The 20,000-nt window shown below is 33.6% G+C and overlaps 1 protein-coding gene across 17 annotated transcripts in view; it reads left to right on the forward strand.

Annotated features, from left to right (window-relative positions):
* LOC145256229 (ryanodine receptor-like) overlaps positions 1-20,000 on the forward strand; it is a 936,895-nt gene that overhangs the window by 272,199 nt on the left and 644,696 nt on the right. For 11 of the 17 annotated variants that reach the window (XM_080114858.1, XM_080114856.1, XM_080114854.1 and 8 more), the window contains exon 6: positions 4,132-4,149. The exons of the other annotated variants lie outside the window; for them this stretch is intronic. In XM_080114858.1, coding sequence (XP_079970984.1) covers positions 4,132-4,149 — 18 coding nt within the window. The remainder of the gene's footprint in view (positions 1-4,131; positions 4,150-20,000) is intronic. 17 annotated transcript variants of the gene reach the window in all.

Consider the following 20,000-nt stretch of genomic DNA (forward strand, 5'->3'; position numbering starts at 1 on the left):
TTTTGCACATAAAACGACCTCTGTGTGCGAGGTAGTGCGGTCGCCAGTCCGGGTGGCACGTTTAATCATTAAGGGGGCTGTCTAATGCCGGTCTCTGGAGTGGCTGTGCAACCCGCCCAGTGATCCGGACAGTGGGAGTCTCCACGAATAAAAATATAATAAAGACTGCCAGGACATCGGCAAGACCGGCCTTAAAAAACAAGAGACTATAGCCAAATGCCTTGTCATCTAATTAGTGACGCGCATGAACGGATCAACGAGATTCCCACTGTCCCTACCTATTATCTAGCGAAACCACAGCCAAGGGAATGGGCTTGGAATGATCGGCAGGGAAAAAAGACCCTGTTGAGCTTGACTCTAGTCCGACAACAAAACCAAACACTACAAACTAGCGATTGGAGATACAAAAAGCGTGAATAATAAAAAACCTCCTACAAAATAACTGGATGCAACATGAATACTATTTCCAAAATAACTGGATTTCGCATTAAATAACCTGAAAAAAAGTTGTAAAACACAACAACCAAACCAAACTTAATGAATAAATTTTTGAAGACATAAAGAACTTGAAGTATAAAAAATGTTTCCAAAATAACTGCGTTCAGCATTAAATAACCCTAAAAGGGTTGATATGCCCTAAGACAAAGCAATCAAACCAAGATACACCTGAAAAAGATCGGAGGTTACATCGGTAAAAATGTTGTGAGAATAACACTCAAGATGCAAGGATCCAAATAATACACATATCTCACTGTCATGCAAGATGACGGAGCAAGCACAGGTCAATAAGACTTTGTCCCACATCTAGAAATATTATAAAAATATAAGTAGTAGTAGATGTAATAGTTATTACAGTCCTCAAGAAAGAAAACAGTAAGTGACTATGAGGGTAAACTACTTCCATATATGTCACTAGAAGAACACAAAGCTGTTACTTCCAACTTCAACCTTGAAAAAAAATTATTCCTGAAATGGTGTGAAAAAAATGAATGGAATTAAACTTTTGTTTCTATGTTTTATTTTATTTATATATATATTCTGTGTCACTCCTTATCTTCTATATTTCTCAAATCCAACTCATGAATTTCCTAAGTTAGCACCTCGCTTATAACTTATTTTTGTTTGAATTTATTTAATTTGCTTGTTTTAATTTTGTTATGAATTATTTTCAAAGCCATTTTCTTGTTTTTTTTTTTACTGAATTGAGAAACAAGCAAAATCTAGAACCTATTTATTAACAACACTACTGTACACAAACACTGGAAGGAAGATACTATTTTATAGGATTATAAAAGTATTCATATATAAAAAGTAATTTGTATTATTGGGATTCTTCGAACTACTGTTCTCATCTTGAGTGTCATTTTCATAATATTTCGGTCAATGTAACCTCCAACCTTCTATAGGTGTATCTTGTCGAACTCGGGAATGTTCTTTCTGTCAAACTATTTGGATGGAATTTCGAAGGGAACCCTTTATTTACTTCACAGAAGAAACATGCTCTCATTCCATCAACCATGACTGTATAGAGGTTCTAAGTAATTCACAATTATATTTTTATGCACACATACATATGAATTGCGAATTACTCAGGACTTTTATACAGTCATGAGTGACAGAACGGGAGCATGCTACCCTCATGAAGTGAAAAAGGGTTTCATTCAATTCCATCTAAATTCCAGAGTTCGACATTTAAACATTAAAATATATGCTAAAAGCTTAAAGCTACGGCTATGGACATACATTCATCAAGACGACGTACAAGATTGTATTTATCGATTACTGTAATGAAGACGACTTAATTACTGCAAATAAATATATTCCTTTCCAAGACATATCAGGTATGGGTTTCTCAGAAATTGACCATCAGCATCATGCCACAATTGTGAGCACCGGGCAATATCTGATGAGCTTCCAACATCCAAACTTCACAATCACACACCAACGTCACGAAAAAAGTGTCAGTAGAACAACATCACAAAACTGGTCAAACATTTTGGATAAGACTGCTTTACAAATAAGACAGAATGAGAAAACAAGTCTATTACGAAAACAGTTCAAAAGAGTCACCAAAAATACATCAAAAAGCTGGAAGAGTGGGGCAACTAACAGTTTGCCAAGTATTGTCTGGATGAATTCATTCAGGACTATATAGATAAGAAAGGCTCTATAGACTGGCTGAAGATCGGGGTTTTATTACTGTACACATAGATTCGAAAAAGTTGTCAAAAAAACAAATATATAACAAATAAATGTTATCAAAGGCAAGATAAGTTACTTTTCTACCTAACTGGATATATTTTTCGTGTTTTTATTTACTGTAACATGTTTATTCAGCTTGAAAAACATACAGTGTTTACCGATGTATTGGAAAATTCAAAATGGCGCCCGACTCTCTCTTTGACACGGTCGGTTTGAGAAAAAGAGTTCCACATGCACTTCTAAGAAAGAAGTTTTGTTCATGGAATCTACGTTTTGGTTAACGGGGCTATTAAACCTGATATGGAACCAGAAGAAGAAAGAAGCAACCTTAGTAGAAGTTAGTGTCACCGATGATGCTGGGTTAAACAGAGCTGATATGAAAATGATAACAAAATACCAATGTACGACATGAAAAGAAACTGGAATTTTAGGAAGATTCTAGTAATTATAGAACTAGACTCATGAAAAAAATTTTCAAAAAGTACCTAGCAAAAAAAAAAATATATCCGGTGAACCAAGTGCAAGAGAGATTTAAGCAATTGCACTTAAAGGGACAGCTAGAATTTTAAAAAGATCTCTCGGAATATATGAGATAGAGGGTGAATGTTTGGCATTTGGTAGGATGCTCCATCTTCAGCTTAAACAGAATTATAAGAAAATTAAAAGACAAAAACAGATACCAAATCTCCATTAGTAATAGAAATCCTACAGTAAACCGATTTTAGCATTTACTAGCTGGACGCCGATACAATACGCTTAAACACGATATTTTAATTTATGCAGATTGCGTATGTATTATTATAGTACCGATCCTCTATTGAATATTATATATTACGAGGAATAATTTACCTGTTGGACTAATTTGCAAAAGAAATAATAATAATAAATAAAAATAATGCAAATGTCGTTCATCGAATTCTGTCTGTGTTTATTTATAATATCACGGCAGCTGATATTTGGGCTTGGCGATCTTAAAAATAATCATTCTTCTCTTACAGATAAAAAAGTTACACCGGTGTAACATAAAATATTTCCCTGCAGAAATTCTTTTTACCTATAAAAGAAGAAAGACTATTTTTAAGATCGGATTTTTTATTTTTTTATTTTTGATACTTATCAGATGAGTTTCTGTACAAAACCTTTCTATGAACACTGCCAGACATATAAATTGCCTTTGTGTAAAATTTGCAAAAGATGGGCTCAGCCGTTTCGGTACCTATGAGAAAGTAATTCAATCTCAAAATGACCTTTATGTAATAGTAGAGATAGAGATAATAGTACTTTAGCAGAGGTTCTGGATATGACCTTAAACTATATCCGATGGTGAGGCCCCAGCTTATGGGCTTTGGGGAGTGTGGAGCCACCCTTTAATTGCCATTGTTCCCAGGTCCACTCTGACCCGGAGTGGTAGTATCTGTTAGGGTCCCAACTATGGGTTAAATAGAAACCGACTTGAAAAAAAAAAAAAAAAGAAATCTATTCTATTAAAAAAAAATTTCTTCAAAATCACTGGATTCGGCATTAAATAACCTGAAAAGGGTTAATATGCTGTAAAACAAAAACAACCAACCAACAGCATTAATAGAAGTAGTTGTATATTTTCGGCTTCAGACAGATAGTAAATCTCCATGGGTAATAAATAAATAAATAAATAAATACCACACTTATAGCAATAAATAAGAAAATGGCTTCTTTTATTCATTTATTTTTTTTAATTTTTACTTTTTTGTTTGTTGTTGTTTCTTAAATACTTTTCTTTGATTTTTTTTATGTTTTTATTTTTTTAATGAATGACCTTGCTTCCATTCAGAAAGAGTTTCACTGGAATGGCTGTTCACTTTTTTTCTTTTCAATTTTGGTTCATGAATGAAAAAAATTATTATTGTATTTTCTTTTTTCTTTTTTTTTTCATTCTTTTTTTATTTGTAGATAAAAGTCGACAATCTGGTATAGTAAACCCGACTTATTGGTTTTGCATGGACCATCTATCAGCTTTTATGCATTCTCTCTCTCTCTTTTTTTATTTATGAATCGATTTTTAAATGAAAAAAATAATACCCCCTTCCTCCGTCTTTCACTCTCCTTCTCTCTCTACAGATTTGAATTCTAGTGTTTGCTTTAAGTCTAAAATTTTTATTTCCATCAATTCATATCCAGAACTTTTTTTTTTTTTTTTTTTTTTTTAATTTTTCAACCAATTCAAGTTTTAATTAATGTTTTTTTTCTTAATGATCCATTTTTTTTTTCTGAAAAGCCAAAACATTAAAACACAGATAAATTAAATCTGACCTGCTCTCTTCCTTCACCTGAACCGGTCATATTTTTTTTTAAGACACTCTTGTTGTTAGCATTGTTGGTGTTGGTATATTTTGGGCTGGTTGCTGCTGCTGCTGCTGCTGTTGTTGTTGTCGTTGAGAGAATCCGTCTGGTCCTTTGCACAGCACTCACAAAGATCGTGTTTCAAGATTACTTGATCTGCCTGAAGTCCTCCTCATTATCCGTAGCATAAGCAATCCCTACTCCATAGATTTGCAGTTTCGCATCGGAAACACTCTTGTTTGCCACACACGATGGCAAAGATGACCAGAGAATGAAGGATCCTAAGGTTGATTCCTCCCGGATTTTAACAATGAGGTCGCGGTCTAAATATTTATTTTTTATTTTTGGGTGCCAGAATCCCCATTAAAGAATTGGAGTAACAGACAGCAGGACTCTAACATTACCACATTATACTTTGTGGAGCGTCGCTGCTGCTTTGTTTTTGGTTCTTTGTGAGGTGAGTCGCATTTCTGTATACAGCTCACAAAGATCGTGCCTTAGGATTTTCTCATCTGTATGTAGTCCTCCTCATTAGTCGCAACTATTCACTAATCTTCAGAATTACAAGTGTTTACTCCTGACATTGAGACCAGAAATGTTGCTCCTTTCACTCCATTAATTTACGGTTTTGCGGTTTTGATACGTTTTTGCTTACCACACACAAAAGCAGAAATTACCAGAAGATAACAGACCATGATACTGATTCCTCCTGGATTTTTGCTGGAGTCCTGTTAGTCAGGTAGCAGTGATAGTACCATGTTGCCAAGGGTGATGAAAGGTTAGACTTTAAAAATGGTGCATGTACTGCTGCTTTTGCTAGAATTTCCTAAAAACAGTTGAAATCTGAGAAAAATGATCATTGTCATTATCTAGAATAGTAACTCCTCTTTATACTAGTGCAGAGAATGGCCCGTTTTTTCCCGTGGTATTGTGCCGGCATATTCTGGCAGCTTATGCAACCTGCCAGAATATCGCTGATTAAATTTTAAAACGCTAACAAAACAAGAAAACACACAAGAGAAAACATTTATCGTATGGTAATCTCAAAGACGAAAAATGGAAATACAATCATAAAAAAATTAACCTACAGTAAGTTTCATAAATAATATTTCCCAGCAGGGAGATCCGACATTGCCCAGGATTTAATGTTGATTAACGAATGTTTTATCATCGTCGAAATTTGTGAAATCACCCATTTTTTAAGCAAATCACGGTGCACCAGGAGGAAGTTTCACATACCCACCTCCCGCAGTGACTTAGTCCACAATACATTGTAGTCTACATTGCACTGTAGAGAACCTACTGTTAATTTTATGAAATTGCTTTTTATATATAACGGCTTGAATTAAAGTTTAAAATGAAAAAATTCAAGTATTGTGTTTCAATTGTGCTGTAAACAAAAACATTCATTTTGAATGCGTCTCTGTCATATCAAGGAACATAGTATTGACTTTATATGCCTGGCCTTACTGCTTGTTCGGTGACAATGACATGAATTTAAGTTTAAAATGAAAAAGTGAAGTATTATAATTCATTTGGGCTTTGAATAGAAACATCCATTTTGAACGCGCCTCTGTCATATCAAAGAACCTATTTTTCATACCCTCTAGTTATATAAAAAAATATTGCAACACATAGAATCGTCAATAGAATTCATGAACCGTCTCAAAACATGCACAATTTGTAGTAATATTGAGGAACTACTTTCATACATGCAGTAAATATTATAACTTGCTGTTAAGAATAAAATATGCTTCATTGTTCAATGATAAATACACCTGAATGCAACCGATTTTAAATCTAATTATGAATTTTACAGTCTGATTTATGAACCATAGCTCGACTAACCGGATGTAATTATTGCTAACTTCAGCTTAAATCCAGCTTAAATCCTAGATGGTATTCATCTCTCTCCCACGATAAGAAATGTGACACAAGGGTCGACAAGTGGGATTGAAGAGTCACCTCCTCTCTCGAGGATAGTATACTTTGATCTGAAAAAAAATGCCTAAACAGCCCCATCGGCATTCCCATTTTCAGACAATTAGCAATAAGCTAACCCCTTCTCAAAGAGAGAAAGGCAAAGTTTGGGAAGGTGGACCTCCTAGAACTGCACAGGACCAGCATCAAACGTCAGCAATTGCAGCAACAAATGCACTTAAGTAATTAATTTAAATTGTTCTTTCTTTAATATAACTGAGGCGCATTTGAAAATTTATGTTTTCTCTTTCGTTAAGGAACAAGAATAAATGATAACAGCTAACTTTTGCAAATAAAACGTAATCCTTGTCGTAAAATCCTTTTTGATCAACAGCTTAAAGGCTTCAAAATCACTTTTTTTTTTATTGACTCGTGAAAAACAAAAGAGATTAATGAATTGGAGATTTCTTTTTTTTTGCTCATAAAATTATCAATATTTTGTAAGCTATATGCATTTGAAATTTATCCTATTGTTATCCTGTGTATTATAGGAATCACACACACACGCGCACACGCACACACACACACACATACACACACACACACACACGCACACACACACATATAATATTTGAAGGGGTTAAAAAAAGTATTGAAGGATTCATTAGATGTTTGAAGCTCAACAGGTACGGTTGAGCTTAAATATGATAAGAGGATTATAAACAAGATAAAAATAATATATTGGTATAGATAGATTTATTTACCGATATAATAAGGAAAAAACAAACATAAACTGGGGGAGCTGTTATATGCTTTTATACCTTGGTATTTTAAAGCCTAACGCTTCTCATCAGTAGATGATTTAGGGGACTATGTTACGAACAGTTTAATGCAACATATATATATATATATATATATATATATATATATATATATATATATATATATATATATATATATATATATAAATGTTTGGAGGTATATATATATATATATATATATATATATATGTTTGGAGATATATATATATATATATAAATGTTTGGAGGTATATATATATATATATATATATATATATATATATATATATATATATATAAATGTTTGGAGGTATATATATATATATATATATAAATGTTTGGAGGTATATATATATATATATATATATATATATATATATATATATGTTTGGAGATACAGAATTTATATATAGTTTTAAATAAAATAGGCGGAAGTTTCTCAATAGCTCTTTCGGTTATCATCGTTTTTAAACGCTAATAAACTTAATTTTAGTTGTCCCCGTACTTTTGACACATTCAATAGTTCCCCATTAGAACTCTTTAAAGTTTCGACATAATATTATTTTGCACGCTATCGATTTTCTCCTGATGAGATGATAGCCGAAAGAGCTCTTGAGAAACTTCCGCCTATTTTATTTAAAACTATATATATACATACATATATATATATATATATATATATATATATATATAGATAGATAGATAGATAGATAGATAGATAGATAGATAGATAGATAGATATTTCAGAATAATGAAATGAAATATATCTACTGGTATGCAAAATATTATTAGACATAATATTTTATATAAGACAATCCCAGCCAATAAAATTGCTCAATATACAAGATAGAGCAAATGAATCAAAATTTATGTATGTACATTTTATGATTTGAAAAAGTTAATCTTCAAATATAGAATTTTTCATTATTTGAAAACAAAGAATACAATCGAATAAATCTATTTCCTTAACCCATGAGTTTTCAATGCTTATTCATCTCCTCAGAGGAAAAATATTAGCAAATATTTTTAAGCCATGAAGTTTTTGGCTTTCAGGCTAAGATCACAGTGTAGTAACTGTTCTGATGCTACACTTCACTTTTTCTGTCCTCGGTAAGTGGAGGAAAAATCCTTCATGACTGAGACATTTTTAAAAATTTTTGATCCAATCCAGAATGCCCCTTTTGGGGGAGCTGGATTTTCCTCACATTAAAACCCGACCTTGTGTCTAACTCTGCCCTCGTGGAGAGGCAAATAAATAGCAACATTATATAAAAATCAGGAAAAAAAATTATATATACATAAAAATAGTTAAAGTATTGTAGTTCATTTGTCTTACTGAACGGAAGGAAAGCATAAATCTGCGGGTGCGCCCCTGCTGAATGAAAGAACCAACCTTTTAATGAGAAAAACATAGCAACAAGTTAAAAAAAGTCTATTCCTTCTCCAGTTTGATGAATCATGCTCGTCCTATCCAAGAGATAATTAGTGAATTATCTCCCCTTGAATGTTAATACCAAATCTCCCAGAAGGATTGCATTTTATCCCCCACCCTCACTCCATTTTATCAATCAATTCTTTTTTTTATGCATTATCAATATATTTTTTATGCATTATCAATATATTTTTTTTGCATTATCAATATATTTTTTATGTATTATCAATATATTTTTTATGCATTATCAATATATATATTTTTTAAAAACTTTCCAACATTTTTGTGAACGATTTCCAACTCCCATCCGCCCTTCCCCCCCCCCCATTTTTGTGGTCATCAGTCACTGAAATGTTGTTTTTTTAATCTGTTTTATTGAGAGAGAGAAATGATTTTTTAAAAGTTTATATTACAGATTAGTAAGGTCACCTGGCATTGCCCGGTGTTGAGAGACGAGTAGTGGATAATATCACACGATGCAACAATGTAGAAAGGAATAAGGATTAAGGAGAGTGTTCTTTAAGCTGCAGTCAGGATTATGTCGTTCAAAAGATGATTGAAAATGTCTGTTTAAAATATAACAGGAATTAACCTCAGTATGTGGCACATCACTCGCTAAACGCTCCAATGCAACGTAGAACAAATCGATAATAAATCGAAGTTGGAAAATCAATAGGTTTACATAACTAATGGTTCACTTATTATCAGTTAGTTATTTACTTAACTTATTTTTTACATTGTTTTATGTTTTGGAATTTTTGAGACGTGTATTCAGAATTGGTATTATTCAGAATACAGTTTTAACCTTGAATGTTATTCTTACAATGTTTCAACCGATGTAACCTCCGACCTTCTAAAAACTATCCTCATCTTATCAACTATGACATAAAGTCATAAGTTATTCTTAATTATATATATATATATATATATATATATATATATATATATATATATATATATATATATATATAACCCGACGTATTAATTCACTGGGAGAGATGCATCGCCAGTCTTCGTTAAGGCATGTATCTAGGAGAAGGAAACTCGTATGTAAAAACCTGCATTTTGCTGTATAATCTGTTGTGTGGCAGTCATTTGCACTGACAAAGGTTAGCAGTAATACCAAAAAGCATGAATGGTTCTACACAAAGCCTTCACCGCTATAAACAAATCATCTGTGTGGATTTCCGAACAACTTATTTGTTGTGGTAGAAGCTCATACATTGAAATTGACGGAAGAGTTCATCATCGTCATCATCATCATCATCATCATATATATATGTATGTTATTCTTAATTATATATATATATATAATTAATTATACATATATTAATATATTAAGTTGACAAGAAAGTTAACTTAACTTTTAAATTCAGATGAACATATCTCAACTCAAACAAAGATTTATTGATCGAAATAAGTACCATCAGTATTAACACACATTTGTCAACACAAAACAGTAATGTAAAAATCTATCGTCCTGGTGGCAATGAAGTGGCTGAAGGCGTTTTTGATATCACTTAAGTTTTTGATATCACTTAAGTTTTTGATATCACTTAGGTTTTTGATATCACTTAAGTTTTTGATATCACTTAAGTTTTTGATATCACTTAAGTTTTTGATATCACTTAAGTTTTTGATATCACTTAAGTTTTTGATATCACTTAGGTTTTTGATATCACTTAAGTTTTTGATATCACTTAAGTTTTTGATATCGCTTAAGTTTTTGATATCACTTAAGTTTTTGATATCACTTAAGTTTTTGATATCACTTAAGTTTTTGATATCACTTAAGTTTTTGATATCACTTAGGTTTTTGATATCACTTAGGTTTTTGATATCACTTAAGTTTTTGATATCACTTAAGTTTTTGATATCACTTAAGTTTTTGATATCACTTAGGTTTTTGATATCACTTAGGTTTTTGATATCACTTAAGTTTTTGATATCACTTAAGTTTTTGATATCACTTAGGTTTTTGATATCACTTAGGTTTTTGATATCACTTAAGTTTTTGATATCACTTAAGTTTTTGATATCACTTAAGTTTTTGATATCGCTTAAGTTTTTGATATCACTTAAGTATTTTGATATCACTTAAGTTTTTGATATCGCTTAAGTTTTTGATATCACTTAAGTTTTTGATATCGCTTAAGTTTTTGATATCACTTAAGTTTTTGATATCACTTAAGTTTTTGATATCACTTAAGTTTTTGATATCACTTAAGTTTTTGATATCACTTAAGTTTTTGATATCGCTTAAGTTTTTGATATCGCTTAAGTTTTTGATATCACTTAAGTATTTTGATATCACTTAAGTTTTTGATATCGCTTAAGTTTTTGATATCACTTAAGTTTTTGATATCGCTTAAGTTTTTGATATCACTTAAGTTTTTGATATCACTTAAGTTTTTGATATCACTTAAGTTTTTGATATCACTTAAGTTTTTGATATCACTTAAGTTTTTGATATCGCTTAAGTTTTTGATATCACTTAAGTTTTTGATATCACTTAAGTTTTTGATATCACTTAAGTTTTTGATATCACTTAAGTTTTTGATATCACTTAAGGTTTTTGAAGCATTTCTCACGCAGAAAGTTGTCGAGATGCTTGAAAAAGTGGTAGTTGGTATATGAGAGGTCCCGAGAGTATAGCAGATGAGGCAGAATTTCGTAGTCCAATTCGTTCAACATATACAAGGTCGGTTCAGCAACGTGCGGTCGGGCATTGTCGTGAAGGAGAATTGAATCTTTTGTATTGCCTAATGGTCGGTGTTGTTGTTGAAGTTTCTGATACATTTCATCCATTTGTTGACAGTATTTCACTGCCGTAATGGTTTCGCCTGCATTGAAAAAACTGAAATGGATGAGACCGGTCACTGATCACCAATCAATCAGCATGACCTTTTTACTCTGGCTTGGGGAAGTGTTGTGGAGATTTGTTGGCGTTTAATCACTGAGCTGAGTGTCGCCAGTTCTCATAAAAAAAAAAAAACACTTTTCATCACAAGTAAAAACCTGGTCAAGAAACAGGTTATTCTTGTTGCATAAAAAGAAGGGGAGATGACACCTCATAATGGCGTTTCTTTCGGTTGTCATTAATTAATGAAGCAACCAGTTATCATTTTTTTTGTTTCTGCAATCTTTCTCAAGTAATTGAAAATCGTTGTATACGTTACGTCTAATTCAGAGGCAAGTTCTCAAATAGTTGTGCGTGGATTGGCTTTGACTAAGGCTCTTAATTGATTGTTGTCAGCATCCAGTGACCGACCACTACACTCATCATCTTCAAGACTCTCGTCACCGGCACAAAATTTCTTAAACCACCATTGTGCTGTGCGTTCAGTAGTGATTCCTGAACCAAACACTCTATTAATACCGCAAGCTGTTTCAGCTGTTTCTTTTCGAAGACAGAAGTGATATCATTACAACGACGAACCTTTTGTGCTCCAGAACTTATTTTTCTACATAGTCATAAATATTTTCAATGCAATTTTGCCAGGAACTCAATGATGCATCTCTGCCTCTGATGCACGTCCATGACAGTGATAGCTTGCTTAGAGTCTCACACCATCAATATATGCAACAGAGAGATTAAATTTTCAGGTCATGAATTCATATATTTAGTCATCATCAATGCAATTTGCAGTTCCCTCTGATCGATTCGTGCGAAATAAAAATTAAGAAACATTATTTCTGGAACGCCCCTCGTATATATATATATATATATATATATATATATATATTATGGCTGTGTAGCTTAGTTTCCTAGAAGTACATCCACTGAAATAACATGTGTCTACCAAAAATGCCTCAATGAGTTAACAGAGCAGGTATATTTAATTTATTTATACAAACTTTGATGGCTACATATGTGCATACATGTTTCTGTAATCAGCCATTATAGGAGAGTTTTCGAGGGAAATTCTTGGCCTGAAGACGTAATCTCCCCAATAACGAGTGATTACAGAAACATATATGCATATATGTAGCCATCAATGTTTGTATAAATAAACTAAATATATATATTTCTTTTTCTTAATTTTTATATATATATATATATATATATATATATATATATATATATATATATATATAAATTAAGAAAGAGAAAGGAATTCTTTAGATAAGGGTTAACATTTTGTATGATTTGAATTATTCAGACTACTAATCTCACTTTCGTTGTTATATCTACAATGTTTTGATGCGTGTCTCTTCCGAAACGTTTTGACTACAAGCCCCAAGATGAGAATAGTAGTCCAATAATTTCAAGTGAATATGCAAAGGAAATTCCTACGTTCAAAAACTGCACCTGAAGAAGATCAGGTTACATCGGCCGAAACGTTCTGAAAAATCTAAATTAACGATCCTCGTCTCAAAAATTCCGAAACATATTGTTATTTGGGTGCAGGTGCATATTGTTAACCAGGCGTATCTCAGCGTTCTCTCGGCTTTCGCCGAACATGACATCAACGTGTTGTGATTGGCTGATTGGCATGTTACGTCAGACAACATCTAAACCCGAGCTGTTGCTCGGCATAATCCGGCTGTTGACGTCATGTTCCGGCCAAAACCGAGCAGATGCTGAGATACGTCTGATTTACAATATGCATCAGTACTGTGCTTTGGAGTACTTATGCAGAATATGGGCCATGCTATTTTTCGGATATGATTTTCATACTGAATTAAACTTTTATGGTTTCTTTTGTTTATCAAATTGTTAGATGGAAGTACAAAATACTTATAAAATCTCCCCTCATCAAGTTAAAAATGGGTTCCAGAATAATAATCTTAATACTTTTATTTTTTTAATTTTCTTCCTTTGAAGATTGTAACGCTGGGTATGGGACAGCCAAACCAGCTGCCAACATTGCCCTGCTTTTTATTGAAACCAGCCGAGAGTTCTTTTTAGTATCCTCGTTGTTCCCTTAAGTGCAATTTTCTGGATCTCTTTTGCACTTGGTTCACCAGAAATATTAATTAGGTAGGACTTCAGGTTCTTTTTCATAAGCCCCGTGGCACCTATAATAACTGGTATGATTGATATCTCCCTAAGATTCCAGTTTCTTTTCATATCATACATGAGACCTTGATATTTGGTCTATTTCTCCCTTTCAGCTCAAGACCTCCATCATTAGGAACACTCACTTCAATCAAGGTTGCAACTCTCTCTGACTTATTCCATATAATTATGTCACGTGTCACAGCATGGATCATGCGATGTTTATTAAATTATTCGGTGAAAGTACAAAAATACTTAGAAAAAACCCTCATCCTCCCTATCTTAAGATTGGGTTTCTACATAATAACGCTATTATTTCAGCACGATCCGTATTCTGCATTAAGACCTTATTTTCTTTTATAGTTCTTAAAGATAATAAATCGAATCCAGGACGTGTGCTTTGCACAGCTGCATTGTTAGTTACTCTATTGCTGTAACTTTTTTGCTACTCCTGAATAATATGGGACCGTGCTAGTTTTAGATAGGATTTTTAAGTTAAATTCATTTTTTACAGTATCTTTTCTCTATTTTTTAATTTTTTTTACATAGAGATCACCACTTATCAAGGCTTGGAAGCCACTCGGGGATAAGGGTTATTGCATGTACAGTAATCAATGGGATAGTATCGTAGTAATCGTTAGTATTGGAGATTTGATAAAATGTCTTACTTAAGGGGGCAGTTTATTAGGAATTTGTTTATGTTGGACTTGAAGACATCCAAGTTATAGTCAGGTGGGAAACAGGCAAACGGAAGAGAGTTCCACAGTCGTGCACTTCTAAGAAAGAAGCTTTGTTCGTGGAATCTACGCTTTGATTTAGGCATGCACAGATAAAGAGTGGGGAAAATTACTGACAGTGGTTTCAGCTAGACGGGTGTTTATCATGAAAGATTGGCGAGGGGGGACCAGAGATTGGAGTTCAGACGAGCACTTGCCATGAAAATTACGATAAAACAAAGACAGGCTCGCAACGTCTCTTCTGTGGGAGAGAGGTTGCAGGGAAGAGAAAAGGGCATTCCCCACTAAGCCACGAAGTCTATTTTGTACTCTGTCAAGGCAGGATAGTCTGTTTTTAGCAGCTCCTGCCCAGATGTAGTAGCAGTACTCCATCCTTGGACGTACTTGGCTTTTATACAGATAGAGAATTGCATCAGTAGTGAGATATCTTCTAGAGTGGTAGAAGGATCCCGCCATCTTCCCAGCGACCTTGGCAACAGACTTGATGTACGTGTTCCATTTCAGATCAGGAGTAAACGTCAAACCCAGAAGCTTGTCAAAACATGGAGCCTCCCCAAGACGAGAGCCATCCATTTCAATTGATGCCAGATGGGGATCAGAGTGTTGATGATGTAAAGATAGGAGCTTGGTTTTGGATGCATTAAAAGTAACTAGTCACCTCTTCCCCCACTGTACCATGCCCTCAAGATCAGAGGAGAGAGAATAAGTGAGAACTTTGTCATTTATGGCCTTTGCTGTGTTGCCATAGATGGTTGTGTCATCAGCATAGATGTCAACAAATGATTGTCTTGGGAGATCATTGATGTAGATCAGGAAGAGAGTTGGGCTCAGAATGGACTCCTGAGGGACTCCAGCATTAATACTGTGGGCCTCTGATTTTTGCCCATCAATCACTACTCTTATGAGCCTATCAGACAGAAATGATTTAATAATCGAGAAAACATTTCCAGCTATACCGAAGTTGGAGATCTTGTGAAGTAACCTTTATGCCATACTCTATCAAAGGCCTTTGATATGTCAAGAGTAAATGCCCTAGTCGAGAGATTTGCTAATCCTATGAGATATAACTGTAAGCACATAATTGAGAAGACATTTCCAGCTATACCGTAGCTGGAAATTTCTGTTTTTATTACTCACTCACCTTCACCCCAAACATAGCATATCGCCACTTGAACGTAAAAGACTACTATTTAGGATCATGCCTATGAAAGATTAACAAGATGTTGATTTACATTACATTTAAACTTCTGCATATCAGTGCAGTCAGGGAAGCGGGTAGCAGGAAGGGAATTCCAAAGTCTAGCTGTTCGAGAGAAGAAACTATTAGCGTAGAAAGTTTTCTGGCATTTAAGGACCTTAGCAGTGAAGAGGTGTGATTTTGTTGCTAAGCGAGTTTGTCAGGGATATGTACGTCGAGGGGGCACAAGTGCAACGAGTTCATCAGATCACATTCCATTAAAATACTTGTAAAACAGGCACAGAGATGCAACATTGCAGCGATGGGACAGATGTTGAAGCTTAGTGGGACATATTTTAATTGTTAGGTGAAAGTACAAAATAATTACAAAACGCTCTCCCCTTCCCATTTTTCAGAATAGGTTTATAAATAATAATGTTATTGGTTAAAATTAAGCGTCGCTTTTGCTTCATGATGAATGCCCCGGAAAAGTCACTTCTGGTTAATATTTACCAGTTTTAAACGCTTCTGTTATTCTGGAGAACAGCCAGCACATTTGTCTGCATCTTTTAAAGCTTGTAAACATTAATCGGGAGGGACCTTTTTCCAGAGAATTCATCGTGAAGCGCAAATATCAGCTGACGAAGAGTGTAAACACAGACGGACGGAACTTGATTTTAACTGCGTTATTATTTCAGCACGGTCTGTATCATGCATAAGTACCTTTTCTTTTCTTTCTTTTTTTCTTTTTTTTTGATAGGGTAATAAAACTTTCAAATCATTCTGTACTACTAGACAATTCAGCGGTGACTGGCCACTTGTTTGCGTAAACTCTGCATTTTGTGTCAAGAATATGTGTGCGATATACAAGGACATGCTTATTGAAATTTATTAAATTCATTAAATTTTATTACTTCAGCATTTTTTCTCTTTTTCTCACAGTCGTCCTCTGAATGCATGCGTTTGCCAAGAAGGTATAAACTCTGCCAATATCTGTGGTTATTTATTTGCCAATATGAAATGCTAAGGCAGAGTTGTCTACCTTGGATTTGTTATGAAAAGGCATGAGAACAGCGATCAACGAAGCATGCTTACATCTGGTGGAAAGACATGAAACCATGGAATCCAAATTTTTTGTGTGTCTGTGTAGACTGATGATCTTTTAAACCAACGCATTTCAGGTGCAAACATTATTACGTACTTACGTGCCATGTCGAAATTTAGATTTAAAAAATTACGAAAAATGTTCCAGTGATGCGGAAGAGATGTGCTACCAATTCAGTATGACAAACTGACTTATCTCTCTTAAATTAACGGTCTGCCATTTTTAAACACAATCTCAGAACGTAATTGTGGATGATTTTTCGTTAAAAATACATCGGTGCTTCTGCTTCTTCTATATCATACAAACGAAAAAAATAAATATATATTGAATTTCAAGTGAAACAAATCGTACCTATGTAAATGTCATATTGCAAATAGTAACATATCCAAAAATTACGGAAAACGATAGGGTAGAAAAATAATTAATAATAAAAAACTGTTTCCGATGAAGTTTATATTTTTAATTACGTTCTCACGTGACGTAAGCAGCATAACTTAATTATCTCACCTGTCAACTTATCTCTTTCTCTTTTTTTTTTTTTTTTTTTTTTTTTTTAGTAGGCGTACTACCGTGATTTCACTTCCTTTCACAAATTGCTCATTAATAATTATTTTTATACCTTATCGTTTTTCGTAATCTTTGGATATGTTACTGCTTGAGACCTGACAATTGCATAGGTATCATTTGTTTAACATGAAACACGATTTTTTTTTTCTTCTTCTCCGTTTGTATGATATAGAAGCGCCAATAAATCTAGCACATATTCTACAAAATCGTTTTTTGTAATTTTTGGAATTTATACTAATTTCAACATGACACTGAACTGAACTACATAATAATGTTGTCACCCGAGATTTATTGGGTGAAAAGATGGTACTACTACAGTTTATCGTCGAAAATGGAGACACCATTTTCTTTCGGGCACCTGTCGTCAGAATCAGAGGGAGAAATCAGTATTTTGAACTATGTTGAAGCATGAAATAAATTAAAAAAATAAAAAATAAACTAGGTAGTGATTACTTCCGAAAAGAACTAATTACTAGGTGTCCCAGCGTTGTATAAACACCCCAAACCTCCCCATGTTAAGAACGGCTTCCAGAATAAACATCCCCACAAACCTCGAAAGCCGTTCATAACATGGGGCGGTTAGGTGTGTTTATACTACGCTGGGGTATGTAATAATTAGTTGTTTTTTTCCGGAAGCAATAATTATCTAGTTTATTTTTTAAAATTTTTTATTTCATGCTTCATAGTTTAAAATACTGGTGCCCGAAAAAAAATGGCGTCTCCATTTTCGGCGATAAATTGTAGTAGTACTGAAAAGACCACCAATCTACATAAGCACCATTTGTTTTTTATTGAATGAATAGTTGGAAATGGTTTAATATGTGCATAAGAAAGTTTCAAGTCACCACCTTAAATGAAAAAAAATGAACAGAGTGTGTTTACAGTATGCTTATTTATACAAACGTTATTGACTACATATGTGCATACATGTTTCTGCAGTGTCTCTCTTATCAGAGAGACTACGTAATCAGGCCAAATTGTCCTTCATTTTATATTTATATTTGTGCTACAGAGGATCAGAAAAACATTGGTACCGTCGGTTTCAAATCTAAAACAATGTTTATATCTGTCCCCCGTGCCGATTTTCTTCTGGTCTTCTTTAACAAGTTTTAGTCAATAACCAATTCCCAAACCCGTTTGTAGATAAACAAATAAAGCTAGCTATCCGCAACTTGAATCAAACTAATAATATCCAACAAGAAAATTCTCAACCTATTTATATATATACTAGCAAAAGTACCCCTCGTTGACTGGGTTCAAAAACAGCCTACAGAAAATGGACTGATTTATTAAAGTATGATAGGCTATGAAAAGGAAGGGTTGTAAAGAGATAGCTTCGAATTTGGGGGTATCAAAATCAAAGCAAAATATGATGAAAGTAAAAATAAAATAGATCAATCCCATCATTTATTATACCATACCTGTTCACACTGAAACACTTATCACAATATTCTGTGGATCTATATTAAAAAACCTTGTTAAACTTTGTGACATATTTCCATTCTATGGAGGTCAGGCGCGAACGAACATCCCATAATTTTAATGTACCATATTTCTTCAAACTGAAACATAATTATCAAAGTATACTTACGCAGAAAGGTATGAAAAGTCTTTATTAAAGTTTGTGCCTATTTCGATTCTATGGAGGCCAGGCACGAACGCACACCCCACAATTTTATTATACCATCCTTATTTAAGTTAAAACATACTTATCAAAGTATTCTTATGTACATCTATATCAAAAACACTTGTAAACGTTTTTTTTTTTTTAATTTTTAAATTTTTTATTTCCATACTTTGTGGACCAGGCGCATGCGCAGACTCCCCAATTTTAATGAATCATCATTATGCCAGATCAAACATACCCATTGCTGTGTTTCGATACATCTTCTATCATTATATGTGATCAGTTTTCTATAATAGTCAACCATATAGGAGCCTATTCGTGACCAGACACACACAGAGGTTCAGCTTTATATTATAGATTACCATAAACAGCTACAAAAGACCTCTAAGTCCTTCAGATTTGCATATCTTGAAGCTCTGGAGGCTCAAGAGTATTTCCATGAACAATCATATGTCTTCTCAAATCAACAGTAAACTTGCAAATTGTGTTGTATATTAAACAAATCGTTTGGTTCGGACTAATAGGTACAAAGTTCACCTAAACAGGAGTTTTGTGTGACTTAAGGTGGTTGATGTAGCCAGCTTTTGACAAAATCACTCGTTCACAAGTGTCGCATTTCCAGCTCTGTGTGTTATGATTAAGACCATCTATTAAACCATTGCCAAGCTTTCGCTTCAGATTGCTGTGGGCCTGCTTTTTTTTTTTTTTTCTCTAGAACATCACAATTTTCACGTTCAAACTTTCACCACTTCGGCCTTGGCAGAGTAAGTTCTTCTCACATGCAGGACTTTCAAATTGTTCTTTGTACAGTCCCTGAACCTCTTCCTAGGCTTATTTTGAGGGCGCTTGCCATTTTTCATTTCCCATAAAAAAAAATTGTCGGCAGCTTACAATCTTTCATTTGAACCACGTGGTCCACCCAATGCATGTGAGATCTGATTACAAGGGTCTCAACACTAGAGCAACATACTCTCACAGGGACCTCAGTGTCAGGTATTTGTGCTTACCACTTGATGTATCTTTAACACACACACACACACACATATATATATATATATATATATATATATATATATATATATATATATATATATATATATATATATATATTG

The sequence above is a fragment of the Euprymna scolopes genome, chromosome 32 (assembly GCF_053919585.1).
Source record: "Euprymna scolopes isolate OS-2025 chromosome 32, ASM5391958v1, whole genome shotgun sequence".
Classification (NCBI taxonomy): domain Eukaryota; kingdom Metazoa; phylum Mollusca; class Cephalopoda; order Sepiida; family Sepiolidae; genus Euprymna; species Euprymna scolopes.